This window comes from Microtus oregoni, unplaced genomic scaffold (genome assembly GCF_018167655.1).
Source record: "Microtus oregoni isolate MIOR12 unplaced genomic scaffold, Mior012 000050F_ref0000143, whole genome shotgun sequence".
Taxonomy (NCBI): Eukaryota; Metazoa; Chordata; class Mammalia; order Rodentia; family Cricetidae; genus Microtus; species Microtus oregoni.
Window position 1 is genome coordinate 5,092,602 of NW_024543256.1, and position 21,872 is coordinate 5,114,473.

Consider the following 21,872-nt stretch of genomic DNA (forward strand, 5'->3'; position numbering starts at 1 on the left):
TTTAACTATTTGGTGTTGCATACTGAGCCAAAATTTATGTTAGAGAATGCATAGGAGCATAAATCTTAGAAGGAAATAGTTTTTTTCTGCCTAATATTTAAACTTTAACTAGAAGTAATATGAGCCCTTGAGTCTCAAAATGATTGAGGTCATGTACTGGATTCCGTGTGTACAGTAGAAAATTTGAAAATATTTTTATGAGGAAAGAATTCGTGTGGAAAATGCAATCTGTTGATGTACGATAAGGAAGACAATGAGAAAAACAATCCAGTGTTGCTTGTTGCTCTGGTGCTGCTCATTAGTGTGTGTTCACTCTTTTCTTCCTAAGATCATACCCTTTGTTAAGCTGCAATATTCTGCTAATGGAAAAAAGAAAATGAGCAGTTTACAATTATGTAAATAAGACATAGTTTTGCTATTTCTGAAAAGTAATAGAGAGAACGCTTCCCCCTAAATGAATAAAATCTCAAATAAAATTAGAATCCCTGTACCTCTCTGCTCATTAAAGGGTGACATTACCAGCAATTTGCAGAGAAGAAACTGTTGAAATGCAATAAAATGAGATTATCTTGGCAAAGTGGAGATTTCTCCTTCTATGTCAGGCTAAAATTGGAGCTGAGAACTGGCCATTACAAGATCAATGAGAATTTTCTGTATGAACCATGATTTGCATGTTTAAAGGATTGATTTAAATTATAGTTTATAATCCAGACCACAGAGAGAAACTTGGTCCATCTATGTGTTAAAAAGAATTAAAAACAGAGCTGAACACTTCATTCCCCAGAGGCAGTAAAGCTGTTAAATAGTGTTGATTAAAACTATTTTCATTTTATGTTCACCATGGAGATTATGACTGATTTTTATATTTAGGCAACACACACATTTATGTAATGCAGCAGTTTCCCAGTAATCTGTAGTACTTACATGTCTATCTTAAAAGCTCTTCATTTATGTTAAGGTTATTAATCATATTCATTAGTTTCTAATTACAGTTTTAATTTTAAATCATCAAACCAGGAGTGAAATGGTGACATCACTTTTCTAAGAGTTTTTTTTTCTCAAGGTATTATGTGGAATGGATTGAATGTATGAAAAATCAGTTTCAGGAATCTTAACAGTTTAATGATTGTAAGCTTCAGAAAAGCGTCACTCCCGATAAAACAACAAAGATGGATGCCAATTAAACTATAACAATGAAACACATTGAATTATATTTTTATTGCACACTAATAAAAATTTGATTTTATGATTTCTTAAAAGAATGACACCAAAATGTGTTTTGAGAAATAATGATGTGTACTTGTTGGTAGCTTGTTGGAACTAATTAATAATATGTTTCAAATTATACTAAATAACAAAACCTAGCTGTCTGGTTTTAAGAAATGATAGCTACGAGGCTGGTATTGGTCTGCTCAGGTTTCATATGCTACTTATGAAGCTCTAGGACACTGTGTCGTTAGACATAAGAATGGAAGACTTCCTTTAGTAAGAGGTTGTTGCTTGTATATTACAACAAAATCCTTTATCAAAAGGAAATGCATTAAGAAAAAAGAGCTTTTAGAAAAAAGAGCAAAGGTTTCTGGGGAATGTTTCCATCTAAATGGCAAGAGGCAACATAAAAGGCAGAAAATGAAACAGTGAAAAACCCCAAAGTACTATTTAGAATGAAAGAAATCTGCATTCAGAGTTCAGGTAGCATTATACAGAGCTCAAATAAGTATTCCATGTGTGAAATAGACATTTTGTTTATGTAAAATAAATGAAATCTTCACAAATACTAAAATAATGATACCTAGATAAATTTATATTATATATTATGGTCTAAAATCAACCATAATATTTTTCTAGGTTGACTACATACTAAATAGAAAAATGTTGCTGACCTTTACTGTATAATACAGAGATTCCTGTGAAGTTTACTATGAAAATTATTTATATATTTTTATTAAATAGTAATGTTAACATATAATTACATCATTTACCCCTTTACTGTATCATCTTCTACATTCCTTCCCTACACTGCTCAAATTGGTAGCATCTTCTTCATGATTTATTACTGTTACATATAGAAATAGACATACAGCCTGCTGAGCCCATTTTTGTTGTTCATGTGCATGGTTCCAGTGCTGACTGCTTTGTATTATCCAACCAATTAGGGAACTGATTCCTAGGAGCAGCAAACTCTCCAACACTCAGAAGTCATCGGTTACCTGCAGTTTCTTTGCCAAGGGTGTAACCCCATGAGATTTCTAATCTTCCACATTTACATGTCTGTTTTCAATTGCCATTATTTCTGTCTTGTTTATGCAGCCATTTCTCTTTTTTATTGTTTTTATTGAGTTATGTATTCTTATCCACTCCCCTTCCTTCTTATCCCCTCCCCTTCTACCCTTGCCCATGGTCCCCATGCTCCCAATTTACTCAGGAGATCTTGTCCTTTTCTATTTCCCATGTACTTAGATCCATGTATGCCTCTCTTAGGGTCTTCATTGTTGTCTAGGGTTTTTGTTTGTTTGTTTGTTTGTTTTTGCTTTATGTCTAAAAGCCACTTCTGAGTGAGTCCATATGATATTTGTCTTTCTGGGTCTGGTTACCTCACTCAAAATGATGTTTTCTAGATCCATCCATTTGTCTGCAAAATTAAAGATGTCATTTTTTTTTCTGCTCTGCAGTACTCCATTGTGTAAATGAACCATATTTTCCTTATCCATTCTTCAGTCGAATGCCATTTAGGTTGTTTCCAGGTTCTGGCTATGACAAACAATGCTGCTATGAACATAGTTGAGTACATGTCCTTGTGGTATGACTGAGCATCCTTTGGATATATACCCAAAAGTGATATTACTGGATCTTGAGGAAGGTTGTTTCCTAATTTTCTGAGAAATTGCCACACTGACATCCAAAAGGGCTGTACCAGTTTGTACTCACACCAGCAATGCAGAAGTGTTCCCTTTTACCTCACAACCTCTCCAGCGTAAGATGTCATCAGTGTTTTTGGTTTTAGCCATTCTTACAGGTGTAAGATAGAATATTAGAGTTGTTTTGATTTTCATTTCTTTGATGACTTAGAATGTTAAACATTTCCTTAAGTGTCTTTTAGCTATGTTAATTTTCTCTGTTTTGAGTCTTTAGTCTGTACTCCATTTTTTATTAGATTATTTGTTCATTTGATGACCAATTTCTTGAGTTCTTTGTATATTTTGGAGATCATACCTTTGTCTGATATGGGGCTAGTGAAGATCTTTTCCCATTCCTGTAGGCTGTCATTTTGTCTTGTTGATCATGTCCTTTGCTTTACAGAAGCTTTTCCATTTCAGGAGGTCCCATTTTTTTGTTTCTCTCAGTTTCTGTCATTCTTGGGTTATATTTAGGAAGTGCTCTCCTGTGCCAATGTTTTCAAGTGTCCTTCCCACTTTCTCTTCAATATGGTGCAGTGTGGGTGGCTTTATGTTGAGTTCTTTGATCCATTTGGACTTGAATTTTGTGCATGTTGATAGATATGGGTCTATTTTCATTCTTCTACATGTTGATATCCAGTTATGCCAGCATCATTTGCTAAATATGCTTTCTTTTTTCCATTTGATATTTTTTGCTTTTTGGTCAAAAATCAAATGTACTTGTAGGTGTGTGGATTAATATCTGGGTCTTCGTTTCAGTTCCATTGGTCTTCCTGTCTGTTTTTATGCCAGTAACCAGGTTGTTTTCAGTAATGTAGCTCTGTAGTAAAGCTTGAAGTTAAGGATTGTAGTTCATTTATTGTACAGGATTGTTTTGGCTACCCTGAATTGTTTGCTTTTCCATATGAAGTTGAATATCATTCTTTTGAGGTCTGTGAAGAATTTTGCTGGGATTGTGATGGGCATTGCATTGAATCTGTAGATTGCTTTTGGTAAGATTGCCATTTTTATTATGTTAATTCTACCTACCCTAGAGCATGGGAGATCTTTCCACTTTCTGGGGTCTTCTTCTATTTCTGTCTTCAAAGATTTAAAGTTCTTGTCATACAAGTCTTCCACTTGTTTGGTTAGAGTTACTCAGAGATATTTTATTTTATTTGTGGCTATTGTGAAGGGTGATGTTTCTCTGATTTCTTTCCCAGCCCATTTATCATCTGTCTACACGAGGGTTACTGATTTTTTACAAAGAGTCTCAGATGATTTTTAGATTTATACCCCTCCCCCAGACACACACACATACAGGGGCAGAAAGACAGGCAGGATTAATTCTGTTTTGCAAATGGAAATAAATAGAAAGAAAGAAGATTTTGCACTTTCCACAGCATGACCTCAGTTCCATCACAATGAATTTTTCTCTCCCTTTTTTTCCTTCAAGAAAGCACATGACCATTACATGGAATATGGCTGCCATCCAGAGCCCTATCTTCTAGGTTCCATTCTCCGACCACCTTTCTCACCTCTTGTGGCTCTTGAACCTGTTTTTCAGCTACCCTCATGTTAGCTGCCTGTATCATTTCATATCTCTCCCTTTTCTCTCATTCTATGTGTTACCTTCTAGTTTCACTTGGCCCATGCCATACTCATTTCAATCATAGTATCCAGCATTAGCCCTGTCCTTTTTTTTTTTTTAGGTCACTTTACTTTTTCATCTTTCTTTGCTATTGATCTCTTCAAATGCCAACTTCTACATAGAAAACAAAAGTAACACTGTCAACCCGAAATAATCAGGTTTTTAACCTTAGGTTATTATAGAGTCAGAATAGCTTGCCATTTTCCCCTCAAAACAGCAATCCCATTTGGGACCTGTACTCCTCAAGCATAGGAGTTCATTTTCCATATTCACAGGTGAGAATAGTTTTCTTATTTTTTTCACAGTAAATGGGAAACTATCTCTTTTATTTACTATCCCAAATATCAAATAATATATTATTCCTCCCCTTTAAAGATTATTTTCTCACAATTTCATAGCACTGAAATCTGACAGTTTCTATAATTTGTTTCATCCTACTTACTTCATTAGTCCAATGAAATCAGAACTATTAGTGTCTTCCCCTCTCACTTGTTTGTCCTTGTTATTTCATCGGGATACTACTGTGCTTTTACTAGTCTCAAACTTAATGTGTGTTAAATGTGAGCATTAAAAGAATGCCAGATACTTTGTTCAGCTCTGCTTCCCATGTTTAGAAATACTGTTTACCTAAAAATCTCTTGTACCTAATACAAGAGAGTGTAGCAATTTATTTAAAAACATAGGCTAGATTATATAACTTTGGATATTGGTTCTGCCATTTATGGATTATATGGCCTTGAGGACATTTTCAATATCACTTTATCTGGGTTTCTCATATGTAAAATTGAGTTAATAACAAGATATTTTGTATAGGGCACAGTGTATTAAATATGTAATTGTTAACACTGAGACCTATAGCTTTGTAATTTCTTGAAATATATTTGTTTTTTCTTAAAGCCTATTGTAACGATAGGGAAACTGATTATATAGGATATGTTTGGGTCAGTTATTAGATCTTTAGCAGATTCCAGGAGCTAGCCATATCATATAGCAACATAACAGAGAGATCAATTGGCATGGAAAGTTAGATTTAGATCCTACTGTCCTATTTTCTGTAGTGATAATTTTGCCATTGAGATTGAACTTCATTTTTCTTTCTCATGGCTGATTTTTCTCCTTTTATTGCCTGACATTACATTGTCTAGCTATGAATTTCTGCATACTTTGTTTTGGTTACATTTGTATTTTGTTTACTTTGAGGGTTTTGAAGAAAAATCTCCACAGCATGCTTTGCTTTTGTCTAGATTTTTGCTATGAAAAAGAAAAGGTGCTGATGTTTTGTCCTCCATCCTTATGTATGATTATAGCCTTGGTGAATTCTGTGGAAGAAACTTACATAATCCTCTCTACATTGTAGAATTGACTGTATACATTTGACCCTTTGAGAGATGGAAAGAAACTGTCTATTCAAAGATATCTCGTAGCGTTGTGTTTACAGAAGAACCTAAAATACAGAGGCCTGAATCTGCTTCTGTATGTTCCATGACACCCCATATTTGATTTTCCCTTTTCTTATTCTTATGGGAAATCTGGGCTGAGAAATTGCTGATGTCCATCCCAAGATAGCATTTTTTAAAAATTCTAAAACATGTATCCACAAACTTTTTTTTCTGCAATGAGCCAGCTATTAAATATTTTAGGTCTTGTGGACCAGACAGATCCCCTGTTACAAGGACTTCATTCTGCTTTTGTAATACAACAGCAGCCACTGGCCATACATAAATGAATGGGCCTGGCTCTGTTCCAACAAAACTTTATTTATGGACACTAAAATTTGAATTTCATACAATTTTCATGATGTAAAGCACTATCCTTTTTCAACCCCTTAAAAATGTAAAAAGCATTCTTATCTTAGATGGTCCTAAAAACAAACACAAAGCCAGCCTCTTTTACCTGCAGTTTTTAGCCAGCTATCAATCTGCAGAGAAATATATGTATAGAAGAAAAGAAAGAGATAGCCTATTATATGCAAATTATTGTTTACCGCACTGTATTAGTAACCCTGTTCCCTTTCTATTTCCTTGTTTTATAAATGGAGTTTTCAAAAGATTCAAAGGACCTTTAGGCACATCCTGTGTATAGTTATTTCTACTCGTATGTATTTTTGCCAAATCTTGAAGATCTCTGGACTTTTTCTTCATTTTATACTGCCAAATATTTGTCTGCCCATGGATTTGAATGAACAATAAAAATTTTAAAAAATAGTAAGAATATCTACCTGTTCTTTGAGAGAAGACCATTTTTACTTGGCTAGATCCAAGCTTATCCAAATTCTGCAAATACTTTACCACTTCATGTAGAGTCACCATATGGATGAGTGATATGCAAGTCCTCTTCAAAGTTAATTTACATTTAAATAATTCATTAAAATAGGATCTGTCACAGTAAAGATCACAGTCTATAAACTGATATTCTCTTCATATAAAATAATAAGTTGTATTTTACTAATCTATTTAATAAATTTCCCATAAAATTCTATACACCTTTCATAATATTGTTCTAAGCTTTTATCATTCATTCCCTTATTGTTGGTTCTTCTGTTTACATCATGTTTTTATTACTATAAATAATACTTGTTAATGTCTTTGATGAACCTTTTTTCTTTTAGAAATGTTTTCTCCCAACAGTTTATAGCTAATATACCCATATTAGGGGTGCAAACATATAAGGATTTATGTGGTTCCATTCTATCATAAGGAGAACACGGTAGTATGTGTCTGTTAATAGTATAAGTAAGAGAAATACTGCTCTGTTTCAAAGAATATGAGAATCAAAGACATCTTGACCCCGAAAAAGATTATTATCAATGTGATGTTGATGGGCCATTTGAAGTCAGTAGAGTTTTAAAGAAAAGAACAGTTGAGGAAGCTAGAAGAAAGAAATAGGGATAGACTCAGTGGTTAAGAGCACTGGCTTCTCTTTCAGAGGATCAGGGTTCAATTTCTAGTACCGACCGGTACTACTCACTACTGTCTGCAAGTCCAGTCTTAGGGGATACACCACCCTCTTCTGGACTTCACAGGTCCTGTACATATGTGTTGCACAGACATACATGCAGGCAAAAAACAAACATACAAAATTTAAAAATGAACAGAGGGCTTCTTTAAGACTTTTATTAATGTCCAGGGTAACATTGCAATTACTGGCATGGAAACAAAAGTGGATGTGTGTAACATCACATTGTCTACCTTTTTTTTTTTGACTTTTTGAGACAGGGTTTTGCTGTACTTTGGAGCTTGTCCTGGAACTAGCTCTTGTAGACAGGTTGGCCTCAAACTCACAGAGATCTGCCTGTTTCTGCCTTCTGAGTGCTGGGATTAAAGGCATCCACCACCACTGCCTGGTCCACATTGTTCTACTTTTATTAGAGGTGTGTACTTGTCTTTTCCTGAAAACAAAGCAAAACAAAGCCAAAAAATCACTTCCCAGTAAGGAACTGAAGCAAATAATTGCAATGACTTTTCAAATGGCACCAACATTGAAAGTGAGAAACATATATAAAAGAAAATTGTAGACCTATAAGCAAGAAGACGACAGATTATTGAATAAGCCTGCTGCAGCCAGTAAGAGAGAAGGTGGGGCAGAGAAAGATGAAACTTTTGTTGCCTTAACCACCCCTTTACCCCTTCCCTTGTACCAGTGTTAATGTGCCAATTTTATGACTTAGTGATAAAAAACAGTTGGGTTTTTGAAGTGTTTCCTCCTTCTTATAGGCAAAGTTCTGACAGGTATTTTTATAGTTTTCAGGCCATGTAGGTTTTTTTTTATTTAATGAACTCCTGTCACCTCCAAATGCAATTAGCTTCCTGGTTGTTATTGGCAACATTTGTTTCGAGAAGTGTTACAGCAAGACTTCTCAGCAAGAAAAACATCTTAATAGAAATATCCATGGTCTCTGTATGAGAAGAGTAACTTGGGGAAAGGGAAAGAGAGATGTAGGAATAAATTACATGCATAGCCCAGAGGGAAATGACCTTAACCAACTCTAGAAATGTTTGTACTTGAAATGAGGCAGGGATGCAGAAATAATTACCTAGATTTATAGAGCCAGAAAGTAACTTCAGACTAAATTATATCATAGCAATATACTGAAACAATGTAACTGTCCTGAAGCAGGATCTATATGCAAATACCTGTGGACATCCGTGGATGTCCAGTGTCTAGGCAGCCCTGCTTCAGGAGGCAGCTGCTTATTTGAAATCTGAGCTTGGATGGTCCTTGTAAGACTAAGTAGGCAAAAGATATTTTTTTATCACTTTCTTGAAACTTCTATGTTTATTGCTGGTGCCATAAACCGGGGAATCATTGTTACTAATTCCTTCCTTATCCATCACACTTCTTCTACCGCAAATTTAAACATTTCCATTACCTTTAATATCTGCTGGAAACTGCTGAGAGCTTTCTCACCATACTTAGCATGACACCCAAAACTTCTTATCACAAGGCCCTACTTACCTGTCAGGCGCCTTGTTTTTAAACCACTCTTTGGTACTAAGCAAAGATATCTCTTTCTAGTAGATTTATGAAATGATGACAGTCAGATAAATAATCAAGCTTTATCTTATGTGAGGACTCATTTCAACAATGAAGAACTACGAGAACTATCATAACGACAATCCTTTTAATTACCTTACTTCACATTGCCTATTTCTGGGCATATAACAATCCTGTTAGTCTCTAAAGTAAGGTAATGAAGGAGGACAGTGCAACTATAGAGTTAATAGACCCCTGCAAGCATCTTCTGTCTGACCTGCAACCCTATTACCCACAGAACAATTGCTAATCCTGGCAGCAGTAATGTGGAATAGACTGAAATGGCTCCAGCATTATGACCTCAGCATAATGTCACTGATGCCATGACAACCCCTGTTCAATTTAAGTGAAATTGATGACTTTGTACTTGTACTTACCTGGGGACTTCATACATTAAGCATCCTCCCCAAAAAACTGGGTCAAGTACAAGAATAGCTATACTATATCATATAATCCTAGTAATTTCCCTAATGAGTTTAAGAATACAGTTCCTGAAGTGTTTGGCCATGATTACATATCAGAAGACCCAAGAAGATGATCTTTCTTTTCATGTAATATTTTAAATTTATAAAGACACTCTCTACATATATTTAATTCCTACTTAGAAAACATTGAAATTGGTTACCAGTCCATATGCTCTTTCTATACCTTACTAACCATATAATATACTGGAAGAGAGCTGCTCCCACAAAGGCATTGTGAATCCACACTCAAAGAGTAAGAAGTTAAGCCTGGCTTCATAGCTGTAGTCTGTGGTCTTAGCACTGGAGGCAGACAATGGTGAGAGGATCTGAGCTTCTGCCTGGCCTGGGCTACACAGGGAAACCCAATCTCAAACCAAATAAACAAAAACAAATCAGTTTGTTGGTGTCTCGGTGAGAAACAGTGCTCACTGTATCATCCAAATTATCACAACTTTAGCAGTATTAAGTGTAAGTTGTTTTCTACATTATTTTCTTTTCTTTGTGATCTTTTAAGTTATAGCCACTTAATCATTAGTCTTCAGTATGCAGTCTACAAATAGATATGTACTTAAAACATCCAGATTTTATGAATTTAAAATTTTAGATATCTTAAACTTGGATTAATTTTCCTTCTAGGCTTAGTCAACATGCCCTTGCTTTCTATAGGTTTTGTTTTTTTTATAACTTTATTAATTATTTTAAATTCTTGTACTGTCATATTAAGTAGTGGCTTTTGACAGTATTTACTTCTGTTATTAATTTTCTGATTCTAAAGTAAAAGGAAAAATACATTGCAATTACTTTAGAAGTGAAGATATTAGTATAGGACACATGAAGGATTTATCAGAAGGTTCTGGCTGTTATGTGACACTACTCCTGTGGAGACATTCACAACTGTTTTCTCACCCAAGACCAAGGCACAGAAGTCACACAAGTACAACTTGCTGAACCAATGAGTTTGGGTGAAGTTAACTAAAAAAAAATGTAGATGAGGTGTCAAGAGCAGAAATGACTCATAGACAGTTGTGTCACTAAAACCCACCTCAGCATAGGTGACAACTTATGAAAGGAGAAATCTTTAGGTTCACTGCACAATTTGCAGTTACCTCAATAGGTTACAGCATGTCTCCTCCAGTTAGCTCAACTAGTCTGAGCTCCTTCTAGACAGCCCAGCTTGTCTGATACTCTGTTAGTCAGCTCAATTGGTTTCCCTTTTAGGTGATTAAGCTGTTTTGAGAGTCCCTCAGTGGTCCTTACTGCATATGTATGCTTTGATAGGAAAGAGCCTAGCAAGTCTTGTCAGTTTCAGGAACTTTCTGAACCTTTTGAGTTCTTTATTCCCTGAACATAACAAGTTTCCCATGCAGAATGAAATATTTCTCCTCCCTTTAGAAAATCTTGTGTTTTAAGAAGCTTCACTCAAAGACACAAAAATTTATCTAGGAGGAAATTGTTACATAACAATGGAAAAATTTTTATGAAAATAGCTCTTTGGATAGAGGAAATTGGAGGTTGGGACTTATCTAATCATATTATAATCTCCCCCCAAAAATAAATGTTTAAATATAAACAAATGAGAGGATGTTTATATTCTAATTATGGTTATATTCTTCCATGTGCCTTTCTAGCATTCGCATGTTCATATATGTAGTTCCTCTATTTTAGAATCTATGATTCGGTCTTATCAATATCCATGGCCCTGATAGCTCTTAAGCCAAGAAGGTGAATTTGTAATGGGGGGTGTCAAATTTGATTTCTGCAAGTCCTAAGTCACCTGAACCCAAAGCTTTTCATTATACTGATAGTTTTATAATTGGGGATGGGTTTATCCACTGATGTACACTACAGCTGCAAAGAAAATGAATATGAATAATAAATATTAATATTAAATTGTTACAATTTTTCCTTGATAAAAAATAAGTGGAGAAAAAATGAGAATAACAATCTGGTCGTGTTGTAACACATCTTTAATCACAGAATTCTAGAGGCAGAGTAGGCAGTTCTCTGGTCTACATGACAGGTTCCAGGACAGCCAAGACTACATAATAGAGAGATCTTGTCCCAAAAATAGAAAAACTAAAACAATAACAGAAAATGAGAATAGCACTTCCACCATCTACATTAACTATCCATGGAAGAGTTGACATGTGGGTGCTCAGAAATCTTTATTTTGCAAGGAAAATGATTTTTTTTTTTTTTTTAGTTTTTCCTTCTCATTTCTTTTCTTTCTTTGAAACATGGTTTGGATACATAGCACAAGATGGATGACTTGAGTCCCTGCTTTTGTACTTCCTAAGTGCTGGCATTTACAAAAAATGTTCTTCCTTGATGAAGTTTGTTTTTCTGCTAATGAGAGCAAATGATTCCAAAGAGACTCTCTTCAACATGGTGTTAGAGGAGCTCCAGGTTGCTATGTATTTTCCCAACCTCGGCCTTGAGCTAAGACTGTCTGCAAAAGCAGGAGATTTCAATTTGCTTTTCACCTTTGATTTGAAAATTCACACATAGTTTTTGCTGTAGGCAGAATAACAGTTGCAGGGGAGACAGCAGGTGAAGGGAGTGTGATTCTTCATGGGCAGCTGGCCACTGCTGTTGAGTTTCTAGGCAGGATACAGAATTTCTCCCGCCCTCCCCCGCCAAATCATTATTTAGAAAGGGTCACCCATTTCCCCCTTTCTCCTCTATCCAGCTAAACTTTAGTCACAACTTCTGCTGATTATTGATAAATTTTCTTTCTATTCTCTTGTCAAAAAAGCTTTGTTTCTTTATTTAAAAATATTATGTTCAGAATGAGGTTTTCAGGCCTAGAATCTCAACAAATATATGACACAAGATGCTGAAATGCACTTGCTGAATTTATAAGAAGTAAACAGCATAATAGTTTCTGTGTTTAGTTACTATTGACAATGTAATAGCTTCCCTGTTTTGTTACTATTCTTTTTCCCGCCTCAGTTTCAGTTCAGACCACATTATAAAATCAGTTTAGAGAACTAGCTTGGACTCAAGGGGACATCTTATGTGGAATATGTGAACATGTAGAGGGAACGCATATTTTTAAATTACAGTTACAAATAATGCTGCTTAACCTGGCCCACATGTATAATCACAGTCTACTGAGTTTGAAGCAAGTGTTGAGCATATAGTAATGCCCTGCCCTATTTTATAATAGAAAAAAAATGCTAAAGACTGGTAGCTAAGTTGCATATTCTCTTAAACTTTTTTTTTTATTGCGAAAAGAAGAAAAAAAAAACATAAACAAAAAAACAAGTTTCCACCTCCTCCCAGCCTCCCATTTCCCTTCCCCTCCTCCCACCCTTCTCCCCCCCCCCTCCCTCTCCAGTTCACAGAACAGTCCGGGTTCCCTGCCCTGTGGTAAGTCCTAGGTCCTCCCCCCTCCGTCCATATCTAGGAAGGTGAACATCCAAACTGGCTAGGCTCCCACAAAGCCAGCACATTAAGTAGGATCAAAACCCCCTGCCATTGTCCTTGGTGTCTCATCAGCCCTCATTGTTCGCCATGTTCAGAGAGTCCGGTTTTATCCCATGCTTTTTCGGTCACAGTCCAGCTGGCCTTGGTGAGCTCCCCGTAGATCAGCTCCACTGTCTCAGTGGGTGGATGCACGCCTCGTGGTCCCGAATTCTTTGCTCATGTTCTCCCTCCTTCTGCTCCTCCTTGGGACCTTGGGAGCTCAGTCCAGTGCTCCTGTGTGGGTCTCTGTCTCTATCTCTATCCATCACCAGATGAAGATTCTATGATGATATGCAAGATATTCGTCAGTATTGCTCTAGGATAGGGTCATTTCAGGTTCCCAATCCTCAGCTGCCCAAGGAACTAACTGGGAACCTCATCTTGGGCACTAGGGAGCCCCTCTAGGGTCAAGTCTCTTGCCCACCCTAAAGTGGCTCCCTTAACTAAGAAATGTGGTTCCGTGCTCCCCTATCCACCTTTCCTTTATCCCAATTCTCCTGTTTCCCAAGTCCCCCCTCCTTCCCTTCTACCTTTTCTCTCCCCATCTCCCTTTACCCTCATCCCACCCCATCCAAATATATAGAGAACTCAAGAAACTAGACTTTAAAATGCTAATTAACCCAATTAAAAAATGGGGCACTGAACTGAACAGAGAATTCTCAACAGAAGAAGTTCAAATGGCCAAAAGACACTTAAGGTCGTGTTCAACTTCCTTAGCAATCAGGGAAATGCAAATCAAAACAACTTTGAGATATCATCTTACACCTGTCAGAATGGCTAAAGTCAAAAACACCAAGGATAACCTTTGCTGGAGAGGCTGTGGAGGAACGGGTACCCTCATCCATTGCTGGTGGGAATGCAATCTTGTGCAACCACTGTGGAAGTCAGTGTTTTGGTTTCTCAGGAAATTCGGGATCAACTTACCCCTGGACCCAGCAATACCACTCTTGGGAATATACCCAAGAGATGCTTTATCAAATGACAAAAGCATTTGTTCAACTATGTTCATAGCAGTATTATTTGTAATAGCCAGAACCTGGAAACAACCTAGATGCCCTTCAATGGAAGAATGGATGAAGAAAGTATGGAATATATACACGCTAGAGTACTACGCTGCGGTAAAAAACAATGACTTCTCGAATTTTGCATGCAAATGGATGGAAATAGAAAACACTATCCTGAGTGAGGTGTCCCAGACCCAAAAAGATGAATATGGGATGTACTCACTCATAATTGGTTTCTAGCCATAAATAAGGACCACGGAGTCTACAAGAGGTGAACCTAAAGAAGCTAAGTAAGAAGGTGAACCCAAGGAAAAACATATAGTTGTCCTCTTGGCTAAGGGAAGTAGACCAAATTTCTCTTAAACTTTTAAACTAGAATTTTCTCCTAAGTATATGTGACTTCTAATTGTATTTCTTTTTGGGGTGGTAGGGGTTAGGAATTTCAAATATGAATCACATGTACCATTTATTTTCCTTAAAAGTCCAAAGAAACTTATGCTGATGAGATTTTTGTCATTGTTATTATATAAACATATTCACATCATTTTTATAACATTCATATAAAATGAAACTATTAGCCTATAAATGCACTTGGGAAATAATACAACAATGCCTATGGTTCAGAGTGCTTTTAATGTTTCTTTTCTTTCTCTCAATGCTTTGTTTGAGCCATATTACTGGCATGTATCTCCGCTGATAATTCAACTGAATGTATTAAGTTATGGAGAAGTTGAGAAGTCACGTTCAAGCCTGTGCAGTCATAGTCTTACAAGAGGAAGTTTCTACATGGCATTTCTTTGAGCTCAGATGTAAGAAGATTTCTGTCACTTTGTCAGTGTTTAAAATTATTAGAAAATTTTAAAGCAAAGGAAGAAAAAATAGTTTCCTGGGTAAAGCTTTTATGTTTATATAAATTGTGCATTCTAAGTACAATCTAGAGATTGTCAATAACATACTGTGATTTTATTTCCTTAAATGCCTATTAGTTTTCTTATAGAGTAGGTAATTGAAGAGTCTTTACATCCAGTTTCTCATTTAAAGTATTTCTTACATTTTGCTTGACTTAAAGTCATAAATTAAAATAGTTTGACTAAAGATCAGCCTACTATCATATATTTGCTTGAAATCAAGAAAATACATACATGTATTTTTCAACTGAAGTAAGTAGATAAATAAAATTTGTGAGGAAAGGTTCTCATACATATAACTCAAGAAAGTATATACGCTTAAAAGTTTATTTATGGAGTATGCAAAAAAAAGCTATAAGAAAGAACCTGATAGGTATAATTTTATTTTAGTGTTATAATTCAAATTCAGTAATTCAATAGCAGGTATAAAAAATTAAATGAGAAAAAAAATGAAGTGCCACCAGAATGACTAATCAGTTATTAAAAATGTCTGCAGTGGTAATTTACTTGTATAGAAAATGTTTGCACTGTCATAAAAGACTCCTTAATTTATATTAGTGGACTAATTCAATGACAGTCACAAAAATACACTCTCACCCTTGAATCCGTTCAGGAGACAACCATTCCTAACCCACTGTACTGCGTAAATATTTTTGGAGCACCAGGAAGTATGCCCCCTCTTTCTAGTTAGGCTAGGAACTCCATAAATACCCATTACAGGTTTTGACTATTACTTTGTTTTTTTTTTTGTAATATTTTACCTATTTTGTTTCTTGCCGTGTGTGTGTGTGTGTGTGTATTTGAGTTTGTGTGCGTGCATGCCTTCGCGATTGATTATGTGTGGTGTGTGTGTGTATGTGTATTGTACCCTTGACTTTGGGGAGTACGGTTCCTATTTCCACCTTTTTGGAGGCAATCTTCAGGCTTAGTTTACTTTCCAACTTCTGGCTTCTCTTGCTTGCAAAGTTTTAATGATTCTCCTGTCTTGCCATGGGTCATTGTGGGGATTACAATCTGGAATTTCTGCTTTCTCATCTAGAGTCAGGGAAAAGTCATGTAGCTCAGCCAAAGACAGACGCCAGAACTTTACCCAGTAAACCACACCTTGCGGTGATACACAGATTAATGTAGATGGGTCAATTTAATGTAAGAGCTAGCCAAAAATAAGTTAGAGCTAATAGGCCAAGAAGTGATTTAATAAATACAGTTGGAAACGTTTTTCTTAAAAGAAGCCAGCATGTGGTGAAATGGGTATTCCTCCAGCCCACTCTTCTTAGATACTTTTGTTTCATACGGAGGTAAAGATCAACTATATAATTTGTAAAAACCCAAAGTGAAAATGGCAATGTGGGATGGAACTGAAAAAGGATTTTCAAAAATATTAGCATCAAAACATTAAACAAATCCATTGGTCTTTTAAGCATACCAAGGGATGGTGTAGGTCTCATGCTCATGAAATTATGAGTAATGGAAAGACTCTGAGACACTAAGTAGCAAGCTGTAGTTGTTGTAAAGCTATGGCCAGATCTATAACTTAACCCTCTTACATTTGCTTTCTTCCTTTTATTCTTTATGCCTATTTCTCTGGAATTATCCACTTTCACCTCCAAACTCAAAAAAACACTAATAAGTAAACTGTCAAAAGTTCTGTTTTACAGGGACATCGACTATATAAATGACCTTTTTCTGATTTCCCTTTAGTTTGACTTCCTAAGTCAAATTCTAAATAATTTTCCTCAATTTAAAGAAAAATATGTTATGTAATGCTGCAAATGCTTACATTTTCATGTAAGATATGTTATGTCTCAAACATTTTATCCTATTTTTTGGTTACAATACTAACAATTCATTACAAATGTAGTACAGACAAACTAATACAGTTTTCCATTATTTTTCTTTTCTCTTTTTCTGGCTTTACCATTGTCTAAGTATGTCCTGCAGCCCTCCGCCTTATGTTTATTTATAGGCAGATTTCAATTCTGCCTTTTTTATGGTTGTATAATAGTTGATATATTAACTGCCAATCATTATCATGTATAACCTCTGCTACAATCTTAGCTATAGAAATTGGGATAAATATAAATATAAAACAGTATTTCTTAAAATATGCATATTCAGTAATTGTTTATTGAGTGTTATGTATAAAGTACAGGGGTAAATACAAAAGAAAAGCAAAGACTTAAGAATTTGTCTTACCTTTCCATCTTACATGGGGGTACAATGAGGTAAGGCTTTAGACCATTCATTATAAGAGTAATAATGATCAACACCTATATATACAAGATAGGTTAACAAAAGGAAAGCATAGCTAATGTAATTAGCACTTTGTAAGACATGGGAACCTTTATGAACAAAGGCCCATATAGAAGTGTCATTTGTAAAATTTAATGCTAATAAAATGGAGGGGGCAACACATCAAGACTTTCCAAGCATCTGATAAACTTCTTGTATACCAATCCTTCCTCCCACATATGAAGCATCACTCCTCCCAAATAAAGCTCTTCAAGATAAAGAGAGAAACCTTTCTAGATAATGACTTGGTTGGGTAAAGAAGATTTCTACTTTCTATGAGATAGTTACATTGGAAAGAGAAAAAACAGATTCAGTAACTGTCATTCTGGAGATGTCAGGATAAGAGATCAAAAAGTTGTGTCTGAGGCCTTTCAGTCTCCTAAGGTCCCAGTACTCAGCATGCCAATAATATTGGTTCTAAACCCCAGTCATGGCTCCAGATTTAAGAAAATTATAAGACAAATTAAGGAGCGACGTAGAAGATGACAATGAATTGCAGAGAATTTAGAGAACAGAACTGGACAAATTTATGTAAAATTGAGGATCTGACATGTAAATTGGTAAGGACACTTTTTAAAATATTGGTTTATTCAAAGTTCAATAAGAAAATATATGTTAACAAAACATTGCAAATTTATTGAGATTTTGTATTACATGGAAGCTTTCCTAAGAGAATTAATAACCTAAACCTCAACATTGGCTTTTAGCTGATTTGGTGAAAAATGGAGTATTGTGAAGATATATGAGTGGAAGAACAAAGATAATGTCTGTGCACAATATAATACATTGGGAGTGGAGGGCTATTTTTCCTCCCTCTGTTCCTCTTCATAGATCATAATGCTCCTTAACTCTGCTTCCAAAAAGGGTACCTGTCACTACCATATATTAGACTACTGTGTCTTAACACACACACCATGTTCTTGTAACCCAAGTGACTCAATACCCAGTCAATTTCACATATTTTCTTTTTTCCAGGAATCTCTTAGAATGGGAAAAGAGAAATCTTTGAATAGTTGGGGAGACTAGAGAGTAAGAACATATGATAAGAATTTAGTTTTAAAATTAGAATGGTTTGCTTTTCAATAAACCCATCCTTTGTTTTGGCAAGGCAGAACAGTTCTTCAACTTCTCTAATAAGGAATACTTTCCAACTTCCCAGAGCTATACAAAAAGAACTATATTGGACAGAACTATTTATACTGACAAGTTAATATAAAAAATAATCTTCAGTGTTAGTATTTGATTTTCAGTCTCTTGAACTTCCATGTATATTAAGTTGATTTCTCCTTGTTGAATTATAAAGGTAAACTTGTCAGGGTGATGAATTTGGATCACAATAATCTGAATTTTGCCAGAGGGTAGATTTAGTCAGTCTCTTAAATTTTTCATTATGATTCTAATGTATCTCTAAAACAAACAAAATTTACTAGAATAAAAACTGTTTTTCTTTTTGTGTATTTCATATTCTTTAGGGGAAACAGTGTTTCAGAGGTATAGATTTAAAAACCAGTGTCATAGGCTATGTATCAAGTTGTAACTATTATTCCCTTGTCTCCTCAACTAGAATTTCCTCAGATTCTGTAGGTACTGGGAGATGCAAGTATCTCTGTACACAATCAGCTCAAAGTCATATGGTAATATAGTAGAAAATTGTTATAAGATTTTTTTCTTCTTTTTTTAGTTTACTCCAGAAATGACTGCACCATGACAGATCCAGAGAATGTACCTGTATTTAGGAACAGTTTGGGATACAATACATAAAATTATTAGTTGTCAATGAGAGAAAAGGAAAAGAGCAAAGAATATTAGGGGTAAAGTGACTAATGATACTATTTGAGGGCATGCTGAACCTTTGTGGATGTGTATGTTTGTGCATATGGTTTGCTCTAAACTTCCCTTCCATATCAACAGTTCCTTTACATAGCTCTCTTAAGTATCAAATCTTAAAGATGGGAATTTTTACCACAGGTTTTGGTTTATAAAACTAAGGGTTTTCCAAATAAGCAAAGATTTCATTCTTTTATATAATTTAACCTTAAATCATTTATATAACCAAGGACATGCATTAATACGATAACTTCTCTTTGAACCTTAATTTCTCTTTAATCTTCAATTTAAATTTTAAAGAATGAGATATTAGGTGTTCCATCAATAAATTTAAATAGGAATGGGTTCATCTGAACTAATGGCTGAGTAAATTTGTGACATTCCCATATTAAATATGGTGATTTGGTATATTATATTACACATTTTCATTTACTTCATGGAGAGTAGAATTTTTATGAGCCGTAATTCAGAAAAATGTGAAGTGACTTTATGGAACAATTCTCCATATTTAAAAAAAGCCTTTAGCAGATAGTGTTTTTAGTTGTTTAATAGAATATCTAGTATTAGATGCTAAACACTTTGCACATTGTTCTTTAGTTTCAGCTCAAATTCTCAAGAGCAACCTTGCAGCGATGGAACAAAACATTCTTCATCTGGAGCGTGACATCAAGAATTTCCCCAAAGCAGAAAGTCACCATGATAAGTTTGTGGAAAAGATGATGATATCCTTTATTTAAGCATTTGTTTATATGTTTTTCTGGTAGCTGTCTATTAATCGATTTTGTGTGTGGTTAGTTGTACTAGTCTACAACAGCAGATGAATTTGTGTGTAAGCTGAACTGATTTTTATATTAGCAACATAAATTTTATTTCACAATGTTTTGAACCTGGTAGAGTAAGCAAGGGAACAATTAGATCAGAAAAAAATGCCATTTCTCAAAGACAAATTTTATTTGAAAGCCCACAAGATATGCAAGGTAAGTCGTAGGATGTCTGATTATACCCGAAAGAACAAAGCAAATAATCCTCTTTTGTAGTCAAATGCTTAAGGACAGAATCATCATGGGAAAATAATTTTGGGGGGAGGGTTTATATTTTTTCTCTTTTTGGGGTGTGTTCACTTGCATTTTCTGAGGATATACATGCATTTTGAGAAGCGATGAGCGGAGGGCTAATATCAGTAGACTGCAAACTAAATGAATAGACGTATGAATGGAAAGAGAAACAAATTGACCTGTAACTATAAGAAAAAAAGAAAGAAGAAAGAAAGAAAGAAAGAAAGAAAAAGTAAATAATACTTGCTACACAGACACTTAGGAAATTCATATTTTACATACAATATACTGGTAAATTATGTGTATGTATATATGAATTTTAAAGGAGAATTGAGAAACTACATTTAGTTTGAATTGTTTAATGTTCAAGCTGTTGTTTGAAGATAAACTACATTCAGAGCTGTTTTTTTTTTTATTATTCTGGATTTTCAGAAGTAAAAGCTATATCCTCCTCCTCTGGGTTTAAATCAGTATCTTGAACTGCAGATTGATTCACTAGTTTATATCTCTAGAGGGAATAAATCCTGCAATTTCTTTATCAGATAATAAGTAAATTCCTCAACAACTGTATGGCAGTCACCTTCTTTCAAGGTTAAATCTATCGCCTTTTTCTCCTCTCCTGTGTTTCTTTCCTAACCAACTTAGGCGTTATGGTGCTAAGCCTAAAAATTACTTAAGACTAGTACTTGGCATTTATATAAAAATTTATTTTCCACTCTTATTTTTTGCCTCATAAAGTAGTGATGTGTGGTCCTTTAGTGATGCTATATTTGTTAATAGGGATATTGGATGGGCAAATTAGTGAACCGTTACAAGCAGGAAGTCCCTGTCTAGCCTTGGGTTATATAAATGGCCACATTGGAATACTTAATATGAACCTTTTGCTTCATTGGTGATTAGAGTTATTTTTATTTCAAATATGTCACATTGTCCATTGGCCAGAAGCATACCTTTTTTACTTTCTAATTTTGACTCTTGTCTCATATTTTTTAAAGTCAGTTTGAGATCTCCTTGTTCTATGGAGTATTTTCTTTTAAAATTGGCTTATGTCCCTAAAACAGCATGCAACATGTTGCTCATTTTGGAAAAGAAAGAAGGAGGGAGGGAGGGAGGGAGGGAGGGAGGGAGGAAGAAACAAATTTCAAAACCTCATGAGCTTTGCCTGGACTCTATTTTATTTCTCTGAAATCCACAACTTTCTATATCTGTATGTTACAGATGAACAACTATTCTCTTTTAAGTGCTACTCAAGTGTGACTTTTCGTCCACAAGGAGATTGGAAATGTAGTAAGATGTATAGGACTCTCACCTTGCAGTTCATATCAAGAAAAATATGGTAATTTATTACAGAAAAGGAGGATATTAGTGTAATAAAAATTTTGAATTAATAAATTATACTAGTGAAATTATTGCTCAGATTAGTCTTGTTCAGAACTCTGCAGCAGTGCTTAGGGAGAAGTTCACTCTTCTAAAAAGACACAAGCAAAATGCAAAAAGGTCACATGTATGCTGTATTTTGAGTATTTCTGGTACTTTTCTGTCCAGTGATCAAAGAGATGAAAAACATGGCTGACACAGGACATTAGAACATAACTCAGATCCTTTGGAAGAATATCCAATTCTCATAATCACTGAGCCATCTCTCTGGCCTCTGTATTCTGTTTTACAATGAATACCATGTTCCCATGAGTGATATAGGACTCTGCATGGTTCTGTCATCTGCCAAATTTTTGTTTCAGATCACTGACCCTTTAAGTAACTACAGCGCAAATATGGCAGTACTTTACCTAACTA

At 35.1% G+C, this 21,872-nt stretch overlaps 1 protein-coding gene across 1 annotated transcript in view; it reads left to right on the forward strand.

Annotated features, from left to right (window-relative positions):
- LOC121437087 (protein diaphanous homolog 2-like) overlaps nt 1–21,872 on the forward strand; it is a 441,828-nt gene that overhangs the window by 124,100 nt on the left and 295,856 nt on the right. The window contains 1 exon segment of the mRNA XM_041636931.1: nt 19,621–19,745. Within this exon segment, the coding sequence (XP_041492865.1) occupies nt 19,621–19,745 (125 nt within the window).